This window comes from Berghia stephanieae, chromosome 7, assembly GCF_034508935.2.
Source record: "Berghia stephanieae isolate SIO BIC M18660-M18661 chromosome 7, UCSD_Bste_1.3, whole genome shotgun sequence".
Taxonomy (NCBI): domain Eukaryota; kingdom Metazoa; phylum Mollusca; class Gastropoda; order Nudibranchia; family Aeolidiidae; genus Berghia; species Berghia stephanieae.
This window is the reverse complement of record NC_088366.1, coordinates 57,595,735-57,620,767: the sequence shown is the minus strand read 5'-3', so window position 1 is coordinate 57,620,767 and position 25,033 is coordinate 57,595,735. Positions and strand designations below refer to the sequence as shown.

The window sequence follows — 25,033 nt, the reverse complement described above, 5'->3', positions numbered from 1 at the left end:
AATAATAATAATAATAATAATAATAATAATAATAATAATATGAATAATAATAATAATAACTTCAGCTTGAGCTTTAATATAGCGCAATATCCACTAAACGCGCTCAAAGGAGTGCTTTACAAAGGTGTCCCCCCCCCCCCCCCCCCCCCCCCCCTGACCAACAGCAATACGTGATGTGTCGAACGAGACACGACCAGACCTGTCTAACTATTCGAATTTATTTTTTTTTAATTCGTAATTTTCACGGAGAAAATAATAAGTAGTAAGTAAGCCTTGCAGTCCGAGAATTTTGTGTGATTCGGTCATAGTCGATGAGTATAGCCGCTCTCTCTCTCTCTCTCTCTCTCTCTCTCTCTCTCTCTCTCTCTCTCTCTCTCTCTCTCTCTCTCTCTCTCTCCATCCATGTTGTTAATTGTTTCCATTGGTCACGGTTCTGGGTCAGAGTTTTGAGGCTGTCAAGATCTTGTTGGACTTTAGTATGGAGGGCAATGCAAGATTTATTTCTACTTCCGGGATATTAATTCATCTGAATTGCAAGTGACCAATTTACCCTCAAAAAGATTTGAATACTTTTTCTAAGTCATTACATGTGATTCAGTACCATATTTTCCTTCTTTTTTTTTTACATGACTTTGTTGAATTTGAGAAACTTATAGATAGTATACGCTTGGCTAAGAAGCTCATAACATTGCCATCCGGAAGTATAACGGACCAACACACAAAACTGTGTGTATCCATAAACGTTTATAATCAGGCTAATACAGTTCAGTGAGCATTACTTATAAACGCGGATGGCAAAAAACAATAACAAAGACCTGAGTGACGTCATCTTCGAACTATCTGCTATCGAAGATGACGTCACTCAGGTCTTTGTTATTGTTTTTTGCCATCCGCGTTTATGAGTAATGCTCACTGAATTGTATTAACCCGACTATAAACGTTCATGGATACACACAGTTTTGTGTGTTGGTCCGTTATACTTCCGGATGGCAATGTTATGAGCTTCTTAGCCAAGCGCATACTATCTATACTGTTCTGCAGAAGGAGCCAAAATACGTAGTTCTGGATGACGTCTGTAAGGCGACATTCCACTAGTCACGGTCCTGGGCCAGAGTTTTGAGGCTGCCAAGATCTTGTTGTGTTGAATTTGAGAAGCTTATATTATTGCTCTGGAGAAGGAGCCAAAATACGTAGTTTTATGAATTTTTCGGAGAAGTAGTCAGGTCTGTATGACGTCTGTAAGGCGACACATTCCATTAGTCACGGTCCTGGGCCAGAGTTTTGAGGCTGTCAAGATCTTGTTGTGACTTTAGAAGTACGGAGGCCACTAGATCTAAAGTCTGCAGTCCGAGAATTGTGTGATTCGGTCATAGTCGATGAGTATAGCCGCTCTCTCTCTCTCTCTCTCTCTCTCTCTCTCTCTCTCTCTCTCTCTCTTTCTCTCTCTCTCCATCAATGTTGTTAATTGTTTCCATTGGTCACGGTCCTGGGCCAGAGTTTTGAGGATGTCAAGATCTTGTTGTGACTTTAGAAGTACGAAGGCCACTAGATCTACAGTCTGCAGTCCGAGAATTGTGTGATTCGGTCATAGTCGATGAGTATCGCCGCTCTCTCTCTCTCTCCATCCATGTTGTTAATTGTTTCCATAAGTCACGGTCCTGGGCCAGAGTTTTTGAGGCTGTCAAGATCTTGTTGTGACTTTAGAAGTACGGAGGCCACTAGATCTACAGTCTGCAGTCCGAGAATTGTGTGATTCGGTCATAGTCGATGAGTATAGCCGCTCTCTCTCTCTCCATCCATGTTGTTTCCATTGGTCACGGTCCTGGGTCAGAGTTTTAAGGCTGTCAAGATCTTGTTGTAACTTTAGAAGTACGGAGGCCACTAGAACTACAGTATTTCTTAGTTCTTCAGGGATCGTTTCGGCCTCAATCTGAATCCAGAAATTTATGATATGTTGAGAGATCCTGGTTCAGGGTAGGTACTATTGATGTTTAATGGTAGTCTCCCTACATGAGAAATTCTCAATAATTCAAAATAAGTTGCAAAGAATGAGTTTAAGTTTAATCCTTGGAAGAGGCTCTTTACTCACATTCTCTCAACATACCCTGGTGTAAAATGAGTACCTAGTCATAACACCTTGGTTTCAGTTGGAACCCCCCCCCCCCCCCCCCCCCCCCCAGTAATATCACCTAATAGTCAGGTCTCATCTTATAACAATAAATGTCAAGTGTTGCTGTTGAGGAAGGACCTCTCGTAAAGCCTTTTGATGTTTAGTGAACAATACACTCTATAAAATTTTTACAGGCCACAAAGGAAAATTTTCCCTGATGATGAATAGAGAGAATTTAATTGCTTGTTTCAATAATTTTTTTTCAGACATTCTAAACAAGCTGTTCTGAACACAAGGAACAACAACAACACAACACGTCAAAACATAAAAGATAATATCTAAAAGCAAAATAACAACCCCCCCCCCCCCCCCAAATGATGGCTACTCCCGTTCAAACCACATGGATATCATATTTTGTCTTCATTCACTTGTTCACAATATGGCATTGCCCTACTGCAGTTGATTCTTGGGGTCGCTATGTATTTCTTCATCTAGATAATTACCCATATACCACAACAACAACAGGTTATACCACTGACAAAGAACAAGTGGCATGGCTGCAATCTACCGCCAGAAATGTAAATACTGAATCCAACTCGACTCATTTAAAAGCCGGCCAGGAATCTATTAAAAATAGCTCCACAGAAGACCTTAAAAGGTCCTCAAACTCAAAGGTGAAACCTGATGACAAACCGACCACCGATCCTTCGGAAAATCTGATCAAAGTTTGGGAACGTGTCGAAGAACAACCCAAATCTGAGTCAGCAGTATTGACCACGGACAATCCCAATCCTGTGCAGAATAAGCCGTATACCACCCCATCCCAGATCATCTCTTTAAATGGTGCGACTTTGTCAAATGAAAGAGAAGAACGTGAAAGAGGAGGAGAAACAGGAGGAGGAGGAGGAGGAAGAGGAGGAAGGGGGGAAAAAGATCAAAGAATGAGAGAGAAAAGCAGAAAAGACACTGTGGGTGGAAGAAGAAAAAATGGAGTGGGAAAAAGAAAAGGAGGAAGAAGACTGGGAGGAAGAGGGAGAAAAGAGAAACGAGAACCAGAAGAACATCAGTTGACAAACAGCTCCCAAAATATCTCTGCAGCTGTAGAAAATAACGATAATAATTCTTCTGTCGAGGTTGAAGCCATGACCAAAATAAACAACGACAAAGGGATGAGAACTAAAGATAACAACAACAACAGTAACAACGTCAAAAACAATAACATTAACAATGACGAAAACAACATCACTGCCAGGACCAACAACAAAAACAATAGCAATGTCAACAGCAGTAACAACAACAACAACAACAACAACAACAACAAAACAAGATCCCTTTTACCACAGAGTTCCATTCTTCTGTCCGTGCAGTTGTCGGAAGAAGGTCACTCGGTTCGTGTAAGCTGGAAAATCAACACATCTGCCAACATCACTGACCAGATACAAGGTTTCGTGGTCAGCTATAAAATGGACGGGAGGGAAAACTACGATTCCTCCAGACTGGGGAAAGAAGTGAGGACGTTCTTCCTCCATTCACTGCACAAAGACAAATATTACAGCATCTGTGTCAGGACAATTGGCGGCTCCCAAAACGGACCCGTACAAGTTCCAGAAAGTTCTTCTACTACAGACGATGAACTGTGTGTCAGATGGTCAAAAACTTCTATGAAAATTGTGATTGGAGTAGTCGCAGGTTTGATCTTTTTAGTTCCCTGCCTACTAATTTTAGTTTGGGTGATTTACAAAGATCGGAAGATGAAGGCTTTGAATAATAATAGTGATGGCAGTAACGATAAAGACGCTCTCATTAAGGAAACTCTGGGGAAGAGGAAAATTATCAATGAAAAAGAAAGGGAATTTGATGAGGCCAAAGTCGAGTTCTACGGCAAGGAGGTCAAATTTCTAGTGGGGTATCCTGGGGAGAAGTCTGAGGAAAGTAAAAGGAAAGGTGGAGAAGAGGTCAGAAAAGACAAGAAGAGGCCGTATTGCAGTCGGAGAGAAATGGCCGGAGAAGAGGCTGGCTTGGACAATGTGGGGTTTCAGAATGACCATTTCACTGTTCATATGAATTAGGATGAATCTATGAATAAGATGGCAGCAGGTAACAAAAGACATGAAGAAGAAATAAAATTTAAATAAAATATTATAGAATTTTGAGATCCCCCGCCCCAGCCCCCAATGATGCAAATTTAACCCCGCAGTGAAATCTGTAAAAAATTTAAAATTCAAGTAAAAGCACAAGACATTTCTGAATGGATTCGTTACAAGAAGAATTGTCCTCTTAAAAGCATATATCAATTTGACAATTATCTCATACATACGTGAGCTGAAAAATTCTTCAGTTCTCTACTTTTTTTTCTTATTTTTTTTTTGTTCAGAGAGCTGGAGACATGGGAAAAATTCAGTCACTATAACATTGGAGAGATTGAAATGGGTACAAGGACTGAAGCTTACGCAGTTGAAAAACATTGGAGAGATTGAAATGGGTACAAGGACTGAAGCTAACACAGTTGAAAAACATTGGAGAGATTGAAACGGGTTCATGGACAGAAGCTAACACAGTTGAAAAACATTGGAGAGATTGAAATGGGTACAAGGACTGAAGCTAACACAGTTGAAAAACATTGGAGAGATTGAAATGGGTACAAGGACTGAAGCTAACACAGTTGAAAAACATTGGAGAGATTGAAACGGGTTCATGGACAGAAGCTAACACAGTTGAAAAACATTGGACAGATTGAAACGGGTTCATGGACAGAAGCTAACACAGTTGAAAAACATTGGAGAGATTGAAACGGGTTCATGGACAGAAGCTAACGTAGTTGAAAAACATTGGAGAGATTGAAACGGGTTCATGGACAGAAGCTAACACAGTTGAAAAACATTGGAGAGATTGAAACGGGTTCATGGACAGAAGCTAACACAGTTGAAAAACATTGGAGAGATTGAAACGGGTTCATGGACAGAAGCTAACACAGTTGAAAAACATTGGAGAGATTGAAACGGGTTCATGGACAGAAGCTAACACAGTTGAAAAACATTGGAGAGATTGAAACGGGTTCATGGACAGAAGCTAACGCAGTTGAAAAACATTGGAGAGATTGAAACGAGTTCATGGACAGAAGCTAACACAGTTGAAAAACATTGGAGAGATTGAAACGGGTTCATGGACAGAAGCTAACACAGTTGAAAAACATTGGAGAGATTGAAACGGGTACAAGGACTGAAGCTAACACAGTTGAAAAACATTGGAGAGATTGAAACGGGTTCATGGACAGAAGCTAACACAGTTGAAAAACATTGGAGAGATTGAAACGGGTTCATGGACAGAAGCTAACACAGTTGAAAAACATTGGACAGATTGAAACGGGTTCATGGACAGAAGCTAACGCAGTTGAAAAACATTGGAGAGATTGAAACGGGTTCATGGACAGAAGCTAACGCAGTTGAAAAACATTGGAGAGATTGAAACGGGTTCATGGACAGAAGCTAACGCAGTCGAAAAACATTGGAGAGATTGAAACGGGTTCATGGACAGAAGCTAACACAGTTGAAAAACCTTGGAGAGATTGAAACGGGTTCATGGACAGAAGCTAACGCAGTTGAAAAAGTGACTGATTAGACTAATCAAAAATTGGAGAGATCAACATCAGCTAAATTCGATATAAAAGCCAAATCGATTACCATCCTATTTCTCTTACCCTCATCCATCTCATGTTGCTTGCTAAACTTATACATTTTCACTTCCAAAGAAAAGAAAAAAAGGTATAATTTACCGATCACAAGCGGAGATGACAATCTTTAATCAATTCGGCCAAAACCACTAGGGAAGGGAGAAAAAGAAGAAGAAGAAGAAGAAGAAGAAGAAGAAAAAGAAGAAGAAGAAGAAGAAGAAGAAGAAGAAGAAGAAGAAGAAGAAGAAGAAGAAGAAGAAGAAGAGGAAGAAGAAGAAGAAGAAGAAGAAGAAGAAGAAGAAGAAGGAGGAGGAGGAGGAGGAGGAGGAGGAGAGGAGGAGGAGGAGAGGAGGAGGAGGAGGAGGAGGAGAAGAGAAGAAGAGGAAGAAGAAGAAGAAGAAGAAGAAGAAGAAGAAGAAGAAGAAGAAGAAGAAGAAGAAGAAGAAAGAAGAAGAAAAAGAAGAAGAAGGCGATGAGGAAGATGATGATGTTGATGAAGAGGTGGAGAGATAAGGAAAAGGTGAAGAGGAAAAAGAGAAGAGGAGGAAGATAATGAAGAAGAAAAAGTCAATGATGATGGTCAATGAACAAAGGGCATATATTCTGTGCAGGGAAAATCCATAATGTATTGTTTTTGTTTTGTTGCCTTGCGTACGATGACTACTACTGCTATGACTACTCACCCGGCAGTCGGCAGCGCAGCCCATAAACAATGACTTACTTACTTACTTACTTATCCGAACCAGCGACCACCTGAGCTCTAACCCTTCGGTCTTGTGCCATGACGTAGAAGTTAGACGTCTTTTGTAGTTGTTCCAGGTGACTATAAAGTGTGTTACTGATGCTTGGAATCTCAAACCCTTAAACTTACTTACTTACTTATCCAAACCAGCGACCACCTGAGCTCTAGCTCTTCGGTCTTGTGCCATGACATAGAAGTTAGAAGTCTTTTGTAGTTGTTCCAGGTCACTATAAAATGTGTTACTTATGCTTGGATTTGGTGGGAGGAATGTGCATCTCAGGTCTTCAAGAGGTTGACATTCAAGCAAGTGGTGTGTTATGTTTCATTGGGGTGTTGACATAGGATAAACAATGACAAATTGTGCAACTCTATGACTACACTGCACTGCAACCCATATGCAATGACTACTACTACAACGTCAACTCCCGACACAATCAGTGCTGCAGCCAACAATGTAATATCTACAACTAATATGACTATGCAATGACTAATACTACCACAACGACTACTTCTACTATGCCTACTCACCAGGCAGTCAGCACTGCAGCCCATTTCCACAGACACCAGCAACAGCTTGGATAACGCCGGGTCAAGAGGAAATTCCACCATATCCCTGCCCATTGGGGTCAACGCACCCGTGTTGTCTAACGCCCCAAGAATCCATAGCTGATACATGGAGTTCAAAATGTTATCCTGGCAAAAATTGTAGTATGATCATTGTAAATAATTAAAAAACAATATATTTATATTTACATGCATACCTTGATATGTATATGTATATATACTATATATATTTATGAGTGTTGGTACGAGAGTGCTTGATAATGTTGGTTTGAGATAATATTGTTTTTGTTTGTTTTTAAGGGTTTTACGGCGCTTGCAACACATTTAGATTATATCAGCGCCAGTAAAAAGGGAGAAAATGGGATAGTAAAAAGGTCTAGAATTACAATTAAAGCACCCAAGAAAAAGTAAGATATAGGGGAACTGGGAACAAATAGGGATCAAATGTAGATTCCAAGAGCACACTATCAAAGTACTTAGTTTGAGACCACCTATAAGTCTCATCCTGATACAAGCACAAAATCCAACAAAGAGGAATACACTCAAATGCTTACATTATAAATTCAAAATAACAAATATATTAATACATAACAGAGAGATGATTTACAAGGAAAAAAATATAATCTCCCAAAACAATAACTATGCATTCCTCCCAGCCAGGACTCCGACAAGGGAAAAAAAACAAGTAATCTCATTCCAAGACAAAGACAGAAAGCATGTTGGAAAACAAAGCTATGGGGGGATACCTCCCTGCCCACTATGGGTCATTGTAAATAATTAAAAAACAATATATTCATATTAACATATACCTTGATATGTATATATATATATATATATATATATATATATATATATATATATATATATATATATATATATATATACATTTAAGTGAGTAAAATAAACGCTCACATTTCGTCAAGAAAGCCATTTTATATTTTATAGAGCACTGTCTAAACTACAGGAAATCCATATATATATATATATATATATATATATATATATATATATATATATATACACACACACATCCACACATTGGTTGTGACCAAATTATGATAACAGACCCAAAAGACTACAAAATAGTTCCTGGGTTGACAGGAAGTTAAGAAAAAAAAATCTTGACTGCACCCAAAATTGATCTCAGTCCCTTTGCCTTGCGTGTGAAGCGAGTACAGTGCTCATTCTGTCCCCGCAGGTTTTCGCGGCCGCAAATTTCACCCTTGACCGCAAAAAGCAGCAAATTTTTATTTGCCCACAAAAAGCCGCAATTTTCGCAGTTTTTAGGCTAAATTGACGATTTTTTGTTTTAAAAAAAAACAAAAGATATAAAAAATTGTGAAAAGACGGCAACTTTCAATGCTAGCATCCAAAATTGGCACTTAATAACGGATAAACATGTCTTTTTTTTACTTACTTACTATGGCTATTATTATTATTATTATTATTATTATTATTATTATTATTATTATTATTATTATTATTATTATTATTATTATTATCATTATTATTGTTATTATTATTATTATTATTATTATCATTATTATTGTTATTATTATTATTATTATTATTATTATTATTATTATTATTATTATTATTATTATTATTATTATTATTATTATTATTATTATTATCAGCAGCGTAGCCTGGTCATTTAGGAGCATGGGGCTGGATTTGAGATGGGTTGTCGCATATATATATATATATATATATATATATATATATATATAAGAGAGAGAGAGAGAGAGAGAGAGAGAGAGAGAGAGAGAGAGAGAGAGAGAGAGAGAGAGAGAGAGAGAGAGAGAGAGAGAGAGAGAGAGAATTTGATGCACTCAATTATTTTACCAAAATTTGTATGTTCTTTGTAACTTGTTCATCATGCCTGGCTAAGGATAAGCGATAGCCACTGTCAATCTGTGCACCTATGTGAAGAGTACCAACAGGTTTCAATCTAGTGGTGATATTTAAAGGTAAGTTAGACTTCTGGTGGTTCAATGCTCTCTGTGTTAAATTTTTCAAACAGGTAAATCCACTTCTTGTCCAAGACAATTCTGTATTGCTGTTATCGCCAAACAAAATACAATTAAAAGAAAATAAACTCTTATTTTCTATTCTCACCGATAGCCAAGGAAAACGACTATACCAATCTTTATCAAATTAAATGACCGATTCTGTTTCCCGTCTTTAATAGTGAGTACAAAATTGTTGGTTGATTTGGACCGGGACTTTTAATCAAAAGTTTATTTTTCCTATTCAAAGAACTGGTATTGATAGTCAACAGGTAATCAACGTGATTCATCACACTTAATAGCAATTAATTAAAATTTAAAAAAAAAACACTGCACACATCAGATTAACACACTCAAGTTAAAAGGGACAATGGGGAATTCAATATCACATGCCTGACACGCCTCGAAGAGGGATGGGTAACAGGTACAACACGATTGCCATCAATGGAACAATTAGGTCATTGTGTGTGGCTGCGAGTAAGAAAGCCACAATGACTCAGTTCAACGTCAAGATGCCTCTTCATGCCCACAGTCAGAGCACACGACAAGCGTGAAATGTATCGCTTAGTTGTACCGTGGGAATATGGCTGGAAGCCTTCTCAACCTTTAAAGCCACACGCTGTACTGATTGGTCAGGGGCACGAGTACGACTCGAGCTGTAGTAAATTCAAAGCGGTGTGATTGGTTCAAGTTTTGAGGCTCTGTAAGGGTTTTTTATCACCAGGTCAACAACGAATTTCATTGTTTGTGAAACAGAAAATTAAAAGTGTGACTATTTATTGTTAAATTCTTACATACTTTCAAGACAATGACGACCTGTGGCTTAGCCTTAATAGCCTTTAAGGCCCTACGCCACTGATTATTATTATTATTATTATTATTATTATTATTATTATTATTATTATTATTATTATTATTATTATTATTATTATTATTATTATTATTATATTATTTCAAACCATTCAAAATGTAAATAAATTCATGTTGACATGTTGTGACATCAATATTCTACAAAATGCCCTATTTGTGTTAATTTTTTACCGTACATGTTGTTTTAATTGTTTGATTTTTGTCAAACTAGTGGCAAATATTTGGTAAATTTTGCTATTTGAAATGGCAAAAAAACGCGGGGACAGACCATTAACACTAAAGAGACTGTGATAGATTCCTGGTGTTTGAGTTACCTGAAATTATTTTTTTTACTGTTTTTATCAAGAGAGCAGTAACGTAGTGATGAGTCTTAGGGTTCAAGGAGGCTGGAGAACGGATTTTCTTAAGTTTGTTTTTAGGTGTTTAACGTTAAATGCGCTTTCGACACTATTAAGGTCATTTATGCGCCCGTTTCTGTCTTTTATCAATTTTTATTGGTCTTGAGGTGTCAAAGCTGCTCAATACGTGTATTGTTGTAAGAGTCTCGCTCTGAGTGGCGCATAGTTGAGTTCTTGGAGAAGGCTCTTTGATCACATTCTCTCACCATACTCAGGTGTTAGATGAGTACCTGGTCATTAACAGCATTGTCTCTGTTGATAAAAATTGTAATTTTCGGAGTGTATATCATCTAAGAGGCGCATGTCTTGTCTTACATGTTAAATGTTGCTGTTGGCTTGGGACCCGTTGTAAAGCACTTTGACAACCTTCAGTGGATATTGCGCTATATAAATGCTCTAGTTAAAAAATAATTTAGTCAAATATAAGGACAGGTTGCCAAATATGCGTAATTTTCCAACAGTTTCATTTTTATTGTATTGACATCATTTTTAAATAATATTTCCTGATAGTTTGCATCTCTGTAATGATAACAATAACAGACATGCCAAATTGACAACTTACAATGTAACGGTAGTAATTTTTATGTCAATTTTTTGTAATTTGACAAGGAAATTCGTAATTTCTGAAATTGTGTAAGAACAACCACAATATTATTATTATTATTATTATTATTATTATTATTATTATTATTATTATTATTATTATTATTATTATTATTAATATTATTAATATTATCATTATTAACATTATTATTATAGTAGTAGTAGTAGTCGTAGTAGTAGTAGTAGTAGTAGTAGTAGTAGTAGTAGTAGTAGTAGTAGTAGTAGTAGTAGTAGTAGTAGTAGTAGTAGATGTTGTTGTTATCTTATCATTATTATTATTATTCTTATTTAAGTATTACTAAGAATTAAAAATTCATAATTTTCCAAAAAAAATTCGTATTTGGCCATGAAATTTGTCTAAAATTCGTAAAATTACGAAAAATTCGTAAGATTCGGCAGGTATGGAATAATCAATCTACTGACCTGTGGGGGAGGGTCCATGAAATGGAACTGTAACATATCCTCCACTCCCAGTGACTTCAACAACAAAACAACATTGGCCAGGTTTGTCCTTTGTATTTCTGGGACTGTGGTGGTCAGCAGATCGTCTTTGTACTGGCTACGAGTGTATAATCTGTACGCCTGCCTGTTTGAGCAAATATAAAAAACACAAACGTCGAATGATTTTAAAAATTTGGTTGAATAATGTACATGAAAATTGCAACATAATTCAACACAGCAATTTAGGTCAAATTCATAACATAAAAACATGACAACATGATGGTTTATAAAAATAAAAATTACAACATAATGCAACACAACAATTTAGGTCAAATTCACAACATAAAAACATGACACACAATGATGGTTTATAAAAATAAAAATTACAAGGTAATGCAACACAACAATTTAAATCAAATTCACAACATAAATCATGACAACATGATAGTATCGTTTATAAAAATAAAAATTACAATATAAAATTGTAATTTATATAATTCAGCCTTTCTCAATTGAAAAACGGTCAACGGTAATTTCTATGTCCTCATGATCTATCCCAGGTGCAGTCGAGATTTTTTGCATTTTTTTAACCACCTTGTTAACAGCAGAGATTGGGTAGCCGGGTCTGTTAGATCTAATAGAAAGTACTGTGCTATAGACTTGCATCCTATCCAAAGAGTAGCAAATAATTGCTATTGGTCTTGTGGCACTCGCCTTCGGATTGGAAGCTCCTGGGTTTGAGTCCTGCTCTGAGCAGTGCATAGTTACCTCCTTGAAAAAGCCTCTATACACACATTCTCTCCCGTACCCAGATGTAAAATGAGTACCTGGCCATTAACAGCCTTGTCTCTGTCTAAAAAAAAGACATTGTACTATCGCCTAACAGGCATCATGTCTCGTTTTACAAGTTAAATGTTGCTGTTAGCTAGATGTCCTTGTAAAGCGTTTTGAGTACGTTTAGTGGATATTACGCTTATTTAAATGCCCTAGTTTATTGTCCATTTAACTATATAGAAACTTTGATAAATGAAGGATCACTAGTTTTAGAATAGGCTTCAACAGTCGTGACGTCGCTTCCCTCGTAATGATGCATAGTAACTTAGTAACTGGCTCTAAACTATTGGGACAATGGGCGGACGCCCTTATGAAATACATCTCCGACGAGCATAAAAGTGTATCCAGAGGAGAAAAAAATAATTTATAAATCTGAGCACGTTTTGACTTTTATACATTCTGATCACATGACATGTGAAAAAGTTCTAGCCAGCATGAAGAATTAAAAGTACAGATTTTTTCTTTGTTTAGAACCAAGCTGCTGGTTGCTGGATGGATGTGACATCAGACTACTGAATCCTATTGTTCTTACCCAGGACCTGTTCTTCCAGCTCTGCCTGATCTCTGATTGGCGTTAGCCTGTAAAAAAAATGAACAAATATAAAATCAATTTCAAATCTCACTTGGCCCAATAAACTTAAAAATGATAAGAGCCTAAACCAAACCATAGTCTATATTGAGTCAAAAATACATTTAAAAATTTTTTTTTTTTTTAAATTGAGCTTTTATATAGCGCAATATCCACTAAATGTGCTCAAAGTGCTTTACAGGGGGTTCCAGGCCAACAGCAACATTTAACATGAAGGATGGGACACGACCCCTGTTAGGAGCTATTACAATTTTTTTTCGACAGAGACAACGCTGTTAATGGCCAGGAACTCATTTTACACCTGAGTACGGTAAGAGAATGTGAGTAAAGAGCCTTCTCCAAGTACTCAACTATGCGCCGAGTGTGGCTCGAACCCAGTACCTTCCGATCCGAAAGCGAGTGTCATACCACAAGACCACATAGCTACACATTTAGTATTATACAAGTAGAATTTTAACCAACCTTTTAAAAAAATAAACAATCTTTTTTCCAATTTATCGAAAACGCCTAAAAAAAAAAACAGTTACTAATTAATATTATAAACCCTTGGTTGTGAGGAATATTTGTTTAAAGTGTATTACTCAAGGATGCAATGCTGGGGATAGATAGAGTTTGTATGTTCATTTACTCTTATTTTCTGCTACTTAAAATTTACATAACCTGTCTTCGGCATGTGTATTTCACAATACATTATTTCTCCCTTATAACCAGACCTGCCTAATACAAAAATTGGAGCTGGATTAGATAACTTTTAAAATAAACTATATGTTACAGTGCATGACATAATCAGTCGGATGGTGAAAAGGTTTGAACTGAGATATTGCCAAGTTTAGTTAGAAGGTCAATTTTTATCCAAAACGAGTTCTTGTCATAAATGATTAAATCAACCCTTTTCGTACATTTTCAGGAAATATCAAAGCTTAATTTCACTTCTAAATATTTTTCGGACAGCTGGTCAAGTTGAAAAAGTATGAAATTTGAGAAAAGTTGCTGGATACCTTTCCAATACATCTGACCATAACTTCATGAAAAATCACCCGATTTACTTCAAATAAAAATTAAAATGCTCTGGTGAGCATATTCTTTAAGAAAATGCAAAAATAAAAGAAAAGCAAATCCAGAATTTTCACCTTCCGACTGATTATGTCATGCACTGACACATTTACCCTCACACGGATTAAATAAACTTTCAAAATCCTTAAAATTATGTAGTGGCCACCATTCTCACATCTCCCAATCATCCTTTGTGTTTCATTCATCGTTTTTTGTTGATAAAGGGGAAACCCGAAACGTCCACATTATCTGTCTTCGTTCAATCAATTGAAACTTCCATTTCATTACTTATTGTTATTTATTCATAATTAACTCACTCAATCCTAGAGACTTGCTACTTTTCAAAATTGGAAAAAAAATTGTATTAAAAATGAGCGTGTACATAGATAGTTTTATTCAACTATCATTACCATACAAAAACTAAAAACATTAACTTTGATACTACGCGTATAATTTGTCTCAGAAAAATATAATAAATATAGGCATGGGGTAAAAGTAACCTGGGTAAACTAAGGATGTAGTTGGTGTTAGGCAGGGTTGAGTGAGTTAAACCAAAGATTCCTAATACATACCTGACTAATTGGGTAGATCTGTAAAGCATCCATACCAATCTTCGGGTTGTAGACTTTGAGTTTACAGTAGCCTGAATCTATCACAAACATGATGCCGTCCACTGGAGATGAAAACATTTTTCAACAGTCATTAAAGCTCACAATAACTGGTTATGCGAAATGTCATCCCTACTCCCGATAAAAAAAAATAATAAATTGAGCCTTATATAGCGCAATATCCACTAAATGTGCTCAAAGCGCTTTACAAGGGGTCCCTGGTCAACAGCAACATTTAACATGTAGGACAGGACATAAAGCCTGTTAGGCGATATTACAATTTTTCGGACAAAGACAACGCTGTTAACGGCCAGGTACTCATTTTACACCTGAGTGCGGTGAGAGAATGTGCGTAAAGTGCTTTTTCCAAGGACTCAACTATGTGCTGAGCGCGAGGCTCAAACCCAGGACCTTCCGATCCGAAAGCGAATGTCATACCACTAGACCACATAGCCTCAAAGAGATATCAGCAGAAGACAACCCCCCCCCCCCCCCCCCCACCCCACCTCTCCCCCCTGGAATTTGAGCAAAAAAACGGACTCAATATTGACGCGACCCAGACAAGACCTTCAATCATCTCTCCACAAAATAAATAATTCCCTGCCCTGAACTCATTCAGCCAAAAAAAAAAAAAGTAAATAAATAAGGTCACTACTCAGCATGGATCTGTTCAGTAGCCAGACAGACCTTTACCTTACGATACCTTGCCGATGAACACACGACACACCTGAGACAAAATGGAGTCTGCCATGGGTTATAATAATGGTATTGGAAAATGTAAACTTAGAATAAACTGTATTCTCATCTATGATACCGATCACTGGTATTTACTCTGATGTTTTTACTAGGTTTCATTTTTCTAAAAATTTCTCTCTATTGAAACGTGGCAATGTTGCCTTGAATGGGGAATTGCAGAATGTAGACCCATTATGTGGAAATGATTCAGCAAAAAGCGGAAGGGTAGAAGTCTCTGTAACATTTTTTTCTGTTGAAATTTCAAATCAAAGCCATGTCACTCAGAGAGTCATAAGATCCATGGTGATTACCCGATTTTCTTTAGCCGTTAATGGTCAGTATAAATTATTGCCTTCTGCTCTTTGGATGGGATGCTAGCCTATTGCAAAGTTCTTTCCTCCAGATATAAATGACCCAGCATCTTTAAAACTCATTAGGCCCATGGAACCAGAGTTTATCTCAGTTTCTATACCGCGAAACGGAAATAGCAATTGCTTGCTACCCTTTGGATATAAACGATGGCCTATCGCAAAGTACTTTCCACAAGATCTAACAGACCCAGCTACCCAATCACTGCTGGGAGGACACGGGGAGTCAGAAAAATCTCAACTGCACCCGGGATCGATCTTAGTACTTTTGATTGAGAAGCGTGCTCTAACAACTGAGCTATCAGGATCCACATAGTGCTAGTTATTGTATATTTAAATTGTTCTTTTTTTATGTTGGATTTTTTTTTTGTTTTTAGTTTTAATGGCTTAATTTAATGGTATATAATGAATTTTGATGTATAAATAAAATATACACGACACAAAACTATCCATTTATCTCAACCAACGATATGCAAATTAAAAATATGGAAGAGAAAAAGACAAAAGAGGTGCTGGCAGAGTGATTCAATTTACCTGTCAATGACGTCTCCGCTATATTTGTAGCCACAACGCATTTCCTGACACCGTCCGGAGCTTTCTGGAAAATCTTATACTGCAAATCGCTGGGCATTTGGGAATAGATAGGAAGGATGGCCAGAGGTGGTGCCTCATCTAATTCTCCTAGTCTCTCTATAAAACAAACAGAAACAATGAATGTAATGCAATGTTATAATGAACTTATACAGCGCACAGAATCGACAAAAAGCGCTATGGTGCTACATGTACAGAGTCAATAGGTAACACAAAACACATATGAATTCTTCTTCAGTACCAAGTCTGTGTCAGACATCGGTGATCATGATACGCCATTCATCTCTCTGATCAGATAACCTCAAAAAACTAATTTTACTCTTCTCTTTCTTTGTCACCCAGCTGTTCAAACTATTCAAGTATGTTTTTCTTGGTCTACCTTTACTCTTTTTACCTTCTATCTTTCCTGTGAGAGCATGATGTTCAATACATTTATGTCGATTTAGATGCCCTAAAATGAATAGATTACTAAATTTTAAAAATACTAACAATTTGTCAGCAAGTCTCCCATTTATTTCCATGATAATTTAAAAACATTTACATTTGGAATGACAACAGATGTTTGTTTAGTTCATATGTATGTTACAGACGTGAGATTAAAATGAAATAGTCAAAAAATATCAATTTAAAATGAAAATGAAATACTCAGCTAAAAGCTTACTTGATTTTTCAAAACTGTTTCAAAAATTGATAATGTAAAGCTGTATTTAATTTTAATCACAATTTTGATTTTTTGATTTCTTACAAGCTTGAATTTTTAACTGGATTTTGAAAGTATATGGACCTCTTTTAAATTGAGTTATACTTTATAAATATTGGATGAATCAATGAAGTATCACAATGAGTGCTAAACACTGTGATACATCATTTTAAGAGACGATGGAGGTGGATTGGACACACGCTTAGAAAGAATGACTCCACTATAACAAAGAGAAAGTATTGGACTGGAACCCTCAGGGCAGATGATCAAGGGGAAGGCCACGAGAAACATGGAGAAGAATTAAAGAAGCTGATATACAGAGAAGTGATAAGACATGGAATGAGATAAAAAAAGTTAGCTCAGGATAGAGAAGGATGGAAACTGTTTGTCTGTGGCCTATACCCTGACCCAGGGTGAAAAAGGCAATGATGATAATTATTCTATTTATTTCAAACATGAGATAAACAAGAACCAACCAGAGATGAGTTCACAGGTCACTTCAATATCCTCTTGTCCAGGCATAAATATCAGGATATCACCTGAAAAATAAAATTGTAAGATTAAAAAAAAACAAAAAAAACACATAAAATTAACGGTATATAGTCCTCCACTTATTTGTTACACACTGTCAAATGACCCATGTAATAAATAAAATTCCCTTTATTCATCCCCAAGGGGAAATTTGTCTTTAGGGTCTATTCCAAGGGAAGACTGGAATAACCCAGGCATCAGTCGCAGTGCAGCACTGCAAAGTGAGCTAGGGCGAGGTGACATGCTCAGGGACACACAGTGAGGCCGGTAGTCGAACTCGGTACCTTTTGGATACGAAGCAAAGACCGTACCGCTGAGGCACGCTGTCTCCTTTTCTTTTCTTTATAGATAGTATGCGCTTGGCTAAGAAGATCATAACATTGCCATCCGGAAGTATAACGGACCAACACACAAAACATTGTGTAATCATGAACTTTTATAGTCGGGGTAATACAGTTTAGTGAGAATCGCTCCCAAACGCGGATGGCAAAATACAATAACAAAGGCTTGAGTGACGTCATCTTCGAACTATCTATATAACCATTTCACTAAGAGCACACTCCATATAACATACCGATGACATTAGTCACAATGCATTCCCTTTATATTGGGGAATCTACAAAAATTTTTTTGGAGGGTAGTCCTTCAGACCCATTAGGCTCATAGAGCTGGAGTTTATACCAGTTTCTATAGCGTAAAACGGACAAATGCAATTGATTGCTATCCTTTGGATAGGACGCTGGTGTATCGCAAAGTAATTTTGGCCAGATCTAACACAGACCCAGCTATCCATTCACTGCTGGGTGGACATTGGGGTCAAAAAAAAAAAATCTCGACTGCATGTGAAGTGAGTGCTCTACCAACTGAGCTATCAAGACCCCCCCCCCCCCCCCCCCCCCAGCTATAATATCAGTAATTTTTTTAATCCCTTAGATAGTTGGGCTTCCCCTTGGGTTGTATTGGTTTGCAACTGAAGCCATCAATGTTTATCCATACTCCCGAAGATGTGTGATAATAATAATAAATATATAATACTACTACACTACTACTAATACTATACTTATACTACTACTATACTACTACTATACTACTACTACTACTACACTATACTACTACTACTATACTACTACTACTATACTACTACTATACTATACTACTACTACTACCTACTACTACTACTACTACTACTACTACTACTATACTACTACTACTACTACTACTACTACTACTATACTACTACTACTACTACTACTACTACTACTACTACTACTACTACTACTACTACTACTACTACTACTACTACTACTACTACTACTACTACTACTACTACTACTACTACTACTATACTACTACTACTACTACTATACTACTACTACTACTACTACTACTACTACTACATACTACTACTACTACTACTACTACTACTACTATACTACTACTACTACTACTACTACTACTACTACTACTACTACTACTACTACTACTACTACTACTACTACTACTACTAACTACTACTACTACTACTACTACTACTACTACTACTACTACTACTACTACTAACTACTATTTACTACTACTATATACTACTACTACTACTACTACTACTACTACTACTACTACTACTACTTACTACTACTACTACTACTACTACTAACTACTACTATATACTACTACTACTACTACTACTACTACTACTACTACTACTACTACTACTACTACTACTACTACTACTACGACTATAATAATAATGTTAATAATGATAATATTAATAATAATAATAATAATAATAATAATAATAATAATAATAATAATAATAATAATAACAATAATAATAATAATAATAATAATAATAATAATAATAATAATAATAAAAATAATAATAATAATAATAATAAATGTCTTAATATGATTTAACAATGCTAACTAGCAACAAATTTTCAACGAGAAAACTACCTTCCGATCCTCCCAGATGTACTTGCAGGGCCTGCTTGACTGCTGCATCAACGTAATCTTCCTGTGAGTTCTTGGCGTACAACACGTCTACTGGAAACGTACGGCCCGGAATGGTGAAGCTTGGCACATTGCCAAAGAACATGGCAAATTTGGAAGCATCCATGGTAGCCGATGTGACGATGAGTTTTAAATCCCTTCTACGGGCAATGACCTGCAGAATTGGAATTTGAAAAGAAGATAAACATTGCTTAACCCTCTCCTTACCACCCATAAGAAAATCGTCACATTCGTTACGATTCAGTCAATAATTTTCATATTCTGATTTCATTTTGTTATAGTTACAGGCATAAAAGACTTGACACTGTGTTGCAGGGCTCGGTTTTCTGACCAAATATAGAATATACTCGTTACTATTCTGTTTGAAAAATCTATTTTCTGTGTTGGGTTAGTATGAAGTTTTGGGGTAAAATTCTGAAAATAGCTGGTAAGGAGAGAGTTAACTCACTCAACCCTAACACCGACTACATCCGTGGTTTACCCCGGGTTACTTTTACCTCAGGCCTATTTATTACATTTTTTCTGAGACAAATTATAGGCGTAGTATCAAAGCCAATGTTTTTAGTTTTTACATGTTAATGATAGTTGAATAAAACTATCTATGTACATGCTCAATTTCAATACATTTTTTCCAATTTTGAAAATTAAGAAAAATCTCTAGGATTGAGTTTTAAAAAATGTTTACTTTTAATCCGAGACCCAGACAAAATCAGGAAAGAGGAGTAGTGGGAGAGACTAAAACAGCAGAGTGTGGATGTTGAGATCCAGAGAAGATGTTAGCATTGATCAGTCATACACTCAGGAAGCTAAAAAAAATAAACACATGAAACTTGCCAAGACATAAGGTGAACCCCCAAGAGAAGAGAAAAAAGGGGAAGACCAAATAGGACCTGGAGAATGGACTCAGATGAGATACAGTTGGATAAAGTTAGAGGTATTTGCCCTGGACAGGATTAAGTGGAGGGCTTTTATTACTCCAGTGAAGATATGAACAAGGCGTACAAAAAGATAAAATGTAGAAATTGCAGTTTGACATTCATCATATTAAATAGCTTTGAAACAAATTAAAACCACTTCCAAATGTAACAAAATTAGTTTAGTTATTTTTTAAAAGTCTGATTGCCCACTGCAATGTCATCATCATCATCATCATCATAATCACGGCTTATCCCTCCTGGACGTGGTCTCCACAACTGCCAACCAAAACGTTTCTGTCCTCTGCCATCCTTCCACATTCAGTCACTGGCTTATTCATCCAGTTGCTGATATCTTGTGACCATCTTCTTCTTGGTCTCCCTCTCCCTCTTTTACCCTTCACAATACCTTCTAGAAAAAAAAATTGAAGGGTGTCGTGTCTCTTGATATGTCCAAAAAAGGCAAGTTTTAGTTTCTGTATTATCTAGATGAGATATGGCTCCCTAATCAATGCCCAGGGACTCTTTCACATTTTTGTCCAGGGAATGTGGAGAATTTTCCAGTAGCATTTCATTTCAAATGCATTGATTTTGTTCTCATCTGTTTTGTTTTTTTTTTGGTGATTGTCCATGATTCACATCCAATATAATGCTGTTGAAAATATGCATTTTCTGATGTTTTCATTTTCAGTTGGATGCTTTCACTTTTCCATAATGTCATTATTTTTCGCCAATGTTGTTTGGGCAAGTGCTATCCTCCTTTGGATATCAGGGGTCGATTTTCCATTTGCCTCTATTCTTGCCCCAAGATATACAAAATTGTTGACATTTTCCAGTTTTTCTCCAATTTGAGCTTTTGTGCTTTAATCAGTGTCCATTATTTTGGTCTTCTTAACATTTAGGAACAGGTCTTTGTCCTCACTATGTTGTTTTATGGATTGCACTAGCCTGTCTAATCCAGAAGGCGTTGTTGACAGAAGTGCAGTGTCACCAGCATATCTCAGAACTAATATTGTGCACTGTACTGTAACCCATTAAAAATCAAATAACATCCAACCCACTTTATCCAGAAATATCTAAATATCAGGAGATTTACATCCATGTTTTCAAATTGGATCATAAGAAATCTATCAAAATTCTTATACTTGGATCAATGTTAAGAAGATATACTTTCATCCTCTTCTAAAAGAAGCTATGTGGTCTAGTGGTATGACACTCGCTTTCGGATCGGAAGTTCCTGGGTGCGAGCCTTGCACTTGGCGCATAGTTGAGTCCTTGGAAAAGGCTTTTTACTCACATTCCTCACCGTACTAAGGTGTAAAATGAGTACCTGGCCGTTAACAGCGTTGTCTTTGTCCGAAAAAAATGTAATATCGCCTAACAGGCGTCATGTCCCGTCCTACATGTTAAATGTTGCTGTTGACCAGGGACCCCTTGTAAAGCACTTTGAGCACGTTTAGTGGATACCGCGCTATATAAAGCTCAATTAGTAACAAAAAGGTATGAAGCCATCTGAGAACAATCTTACGGGCACCACCAAAATAAAAAACTTGCAAACTTTGAATCAAAAGATGAATTATTTCACCACATTAGAAAAACATCAGAACATACCCCACTCCACCTATTTATCAAAAAGTTTGGTCTACAAATGATAAAGTGGCTCTCAAATCTACTTACATTCCGCAACAAGCCAAACAGCACATCTGTGTAAAGAGACCTTTCGTGGGCTTCGTCCATTATGATAGCACTGTAGTTGTCCAAATCTGACTCCCTCAGTGACTCACGCAACAAAATACCATCAGTCATGTACTTTATCATTGTTTTCTAAAAGAAGCAAAACAAACAAAAAATGTTCATTAGAAAGTTATGTAAATAATGGAATTATTCTGTTTTAAAAATGTTTTTAAGGGTTTTACGGCGCTTGCAACACATTAAGGTCATATCAGCGCCAGTAAAAAGGAAGAAAATGGGAAAGTAAAAAGTTCTAGAATTACAATTAAAGCATCCAAGAAAAGGGAAGACAAAAGAGGAATTGGTCCAAATAGGAAACAGATGTAGATTCCAATAGCACACTATCAAAGTACTTAGTTTGAGATCACCTAAAAGTCTCATCAAGACACAAGCACAGGTCCCTACTAAGAGGAATACACTCAAATGCTTACAAATTACATATAATATGTATACAAAACATAATACGGTGAATAACAAAGAGATGATTTACAAAGAAAAAAATATCATCTCCCAAAACTAACTATACATTTGACTGTTTCCCTCTCAACCAGGGTATCCGGCCAGGGCCAGGACAAAACCAAGTAATCTCATTCCAAGACAAAGACAAAAAGAAAGTTGGAAAACATATAGGGGGATAGAAGACACAGTAAGTACCTCCCTGTCTATTATGGGAGAAATGATTATTCTGCAATGTTTCTATGAACTGGAAACAATCTGAGAAATTTTAAAAAGTTTTTCTTTATTGCTTTCGGTGTACCTAGCTCTGAAATAATCTATAGGTTTCACAAAAGCTGTATAAACCCTTTAAAAAATCCAAACAAAATAAGAAGACCAGTGGCAATTCTTTTTAAAAAATCCTCACAAAAACTCAAATTCTGAAAAATAAACATGATCAAACAAAGATTAAAAAAACCTCAGAAGTGCAGTCCTCAAATCGGATGGCATATCCGACTTCTTCCCCGAGTTTGACATCCATTTCCTCTGCAACACGTTTGGCTACTGACATGGCGGCCACCCTACGTGGTTGAGTACATCCTATCATTCCATAATCGGTGTAACCGTCTTCATGAAGAAACTGAGAAAAACAAAATGAAAATCATAAATATTTAAATAGTCAATTATTAATTTAGAGTAGGAATGTTATAAAAAAAACCTCCACACAAAAAAAAAAAAAAAAAAAAAACAACAACAGAGAAAAAAAACCCCAAAACAAACTAATAAACAGACAAGAAAGTAGGTAAGGAAATTATAAAAGGTAGACAGGGGGAAAAGTGGGGGGGGGGGGGGGAGGGAGGGGGTAGTGAAGTCAGTGAGAGGAAACGTAGTGAGTCTGAAGTATAGTAGATGCAAAGAAATCTGAATATAATTTGAAAGATATGCTGAAACCTCATCCATTGAGATTATCATCGCACATTTTAACCCTGCAAACATGTTTTCTGATTTGTAATCAAGGACAACAATAATAAAAAAAAAAAATAAATAAATAAAAAGAAGAAACAAAACAAGAGAGTTACCTGTGTTAGTTGGGTAGTTTTGCCAGATCCCGTCTCTCCCACAATAATGATGACGTTGTTGTCCCGTATAATGGACAAAAGCTTTGGAGAAAAGAAAGAAAAAAAAGAAATACATACTCACGCCTGCCTTCTTGAAAATTTCAAATTCAGTAAGAAATACAAAATTCATCAGTAATTAATTAATGGTCACATTTCAGTAATACTAAAGCAAACAAAAATAATGATAGATACACCCTTTTATATATGTGACCCCTCGTCTCAAAACGGTATTAAGTCGGGATGATTAAGATACTGAAAATTGAATTTGTAGCCAGAAATATCAGACTTGTGTTGAGTTTGTATGCATTATTGAGGAGAATGAATATGATACTTTAGAGTGCTGAATCCCAATGATTCATATTTTTGACCAGTTCAACTATAATTTGACTTTTAGCATCTGGCTCATCCCGACTTAATACCGTTTTGAGACGCCGGGTCACATATGTAAAATAAACTTATCATGTTATTTAGGCCTACTACTTATGCCAGTCAAGCCTCAATCAAAGTCCATTTTCCACAGCATGGCAAAATATTCATCAGAAATCAAGTCCAGTGAATAAGTAAAAACTACATCTGCTACAAATCCTACACATTATATATATTAACACCATTTACAGTTCGGTAAATAATGAAAAAAAAATTATTATTATTTTATTTAACGTTGCAACCATTTGTATCAGTAATATTTCTTCTCTTTCCGTAAGTCCGTAAATGTCCTTACACTCCCGTAACAATTATGGACGGTCCGTAATAATAGGCACGTATGCATACTAGAAATAAATATGAAAAAAGGATAATTTATCATACTGTGATTTGGGTGATGAACTTATTATAATCAAGATGCTGAAAATTTGACATAAAAATCTTTGGAAAAAGAAAAAGTGTTAATGCGTCTTTTACTATTCGGTACTGAAAATTTAAAAAATACCATGACTCAAGTTTCAATTTTTTTCAAATAAAAGGAAAAGAGAAACAAAACAAAACAAAGCAAACAAAAAAAACGAAACCAAACCTTGCTGCGAACTCCAAAAATGGGGAGATATTGTCGTTGTTCTTTTAAACTCCTTTGCTGTGCAAACTCGCTGACAGCCTCTGACTTTCCCTCGGCAATTTGGGCAAACTTGTGACCTGTTTTGTAGTTGCTCTCGTCATCCTTGTCCTATTCAACAAAAAGAAAGCCACAAAAAATTATTTTTTAAAAAAATTTTAAAATTTAAAAAGATCGACCATTTGGTGTTATATCCACTAAACATGCTCAAAGCCTTTAATAAAGGGTCCCTGGTCAACAGCAACACTTAACATATAAGACGAGTAACGACATATGTAAGCCGATATTACAATTTTTTCCGACAAGAGTCAATGCTGTCAATAACCGGGTTCTCATTTTACACCTGAGTATGGTGAGAGAA

General features: G+C 36.3%; 3 protein-coding genes across 3 annotated transcripts in view; 1 reads left to right on the top strand and 2 right to left on the bottom strand.

Moving 5' to 3' along the window:
- LOC144976597 (pre-mRNA-splicing factor ATP-dependent RNA helicase PRP16-like) overlaps nt 1-1,087 on the bottom strand; it is a 10,892-nt gene extending 9,805 nt beyond the window's left edge. The window contains exon 1 of the mRNA XM_078920892.1: nt 1,032-1,087. Within this exon, the coding sequence (XP_078777018.1) occupies nt 1,032-1,087 (56 nt within the window). The remainder of the gene's footprint in view (nt 1-1,031) is intronic.
- Nucleotides 1-6,040, top strand: part of LOC144977550 (uncharacterized) — a 6,656-nt gene extending 616 nt beyond the window's left edge. The window contains exon 2 of the mRNA XM_078922889.1: nt 2,377-6,040. Coding sequence (XP_078779015.1) covers nt 2,485-4,179 — 1,695 coding nt within the window. The 5' untranslated portion in view covers nt 2,377-2,484 and the 3' untranslated portion in view covers nt 4,180-6,040. The remainder of the gene's footprint in view (nt 1-2,376) is intronic.
- The window catches only part of LOC144976596 (pre-mRNA-splicing factor ATP-dependent RNA helicase PRP16-like), a 33,770-nt gene continuing 13,643 nt past the window's right edge, over nt 4,907-25,033 (bottom strand). The window contains exons 9-20 of the mRNA XM_078920891.1: nt 24,637-24,783; nt 23,586-23,666; nt 22,985-23,146; nt 22,018-22,164; nt 19,370-19,580; nt 17,362-17,424; nt 16,129-16,284; nt 14,456-14,556; nt 12,774-12,820; nt 11,390-11,552; nt 6,940-7,215; nt 4,907-5,023 (exon numbers count right to left, since the gene is read on the bottom strand). Of these exons, the coding sequence (XP_078777017.1) occupies nt 4,907-5,023; nt 6,940-7,215; nt 11,390-11,552; nt 12,774-12,820; nt 14,456-14,556; nt 16,129-16,284; nt 17,362-17,424; nt 19,370-19,580; nt 22,018-22,164; nt 22,985-23,146; nt 23,586-23,666; nt 24,637-24,783 (1,671 nt within the window). The remainder of the gene's footprint in view (nt 5,024-6,939; nt 7,216-11,389; nt 11,553-12,773; nt 12,821-14,455; nt 14,557-16,128; nt 16,285-17,361; nt 17,425-19,369; nt 19,581-22,017; nt 22,165-22,984; nt 23,147-23,585; nt 23,667-24,636; nt 24,784-25,033) is intronic.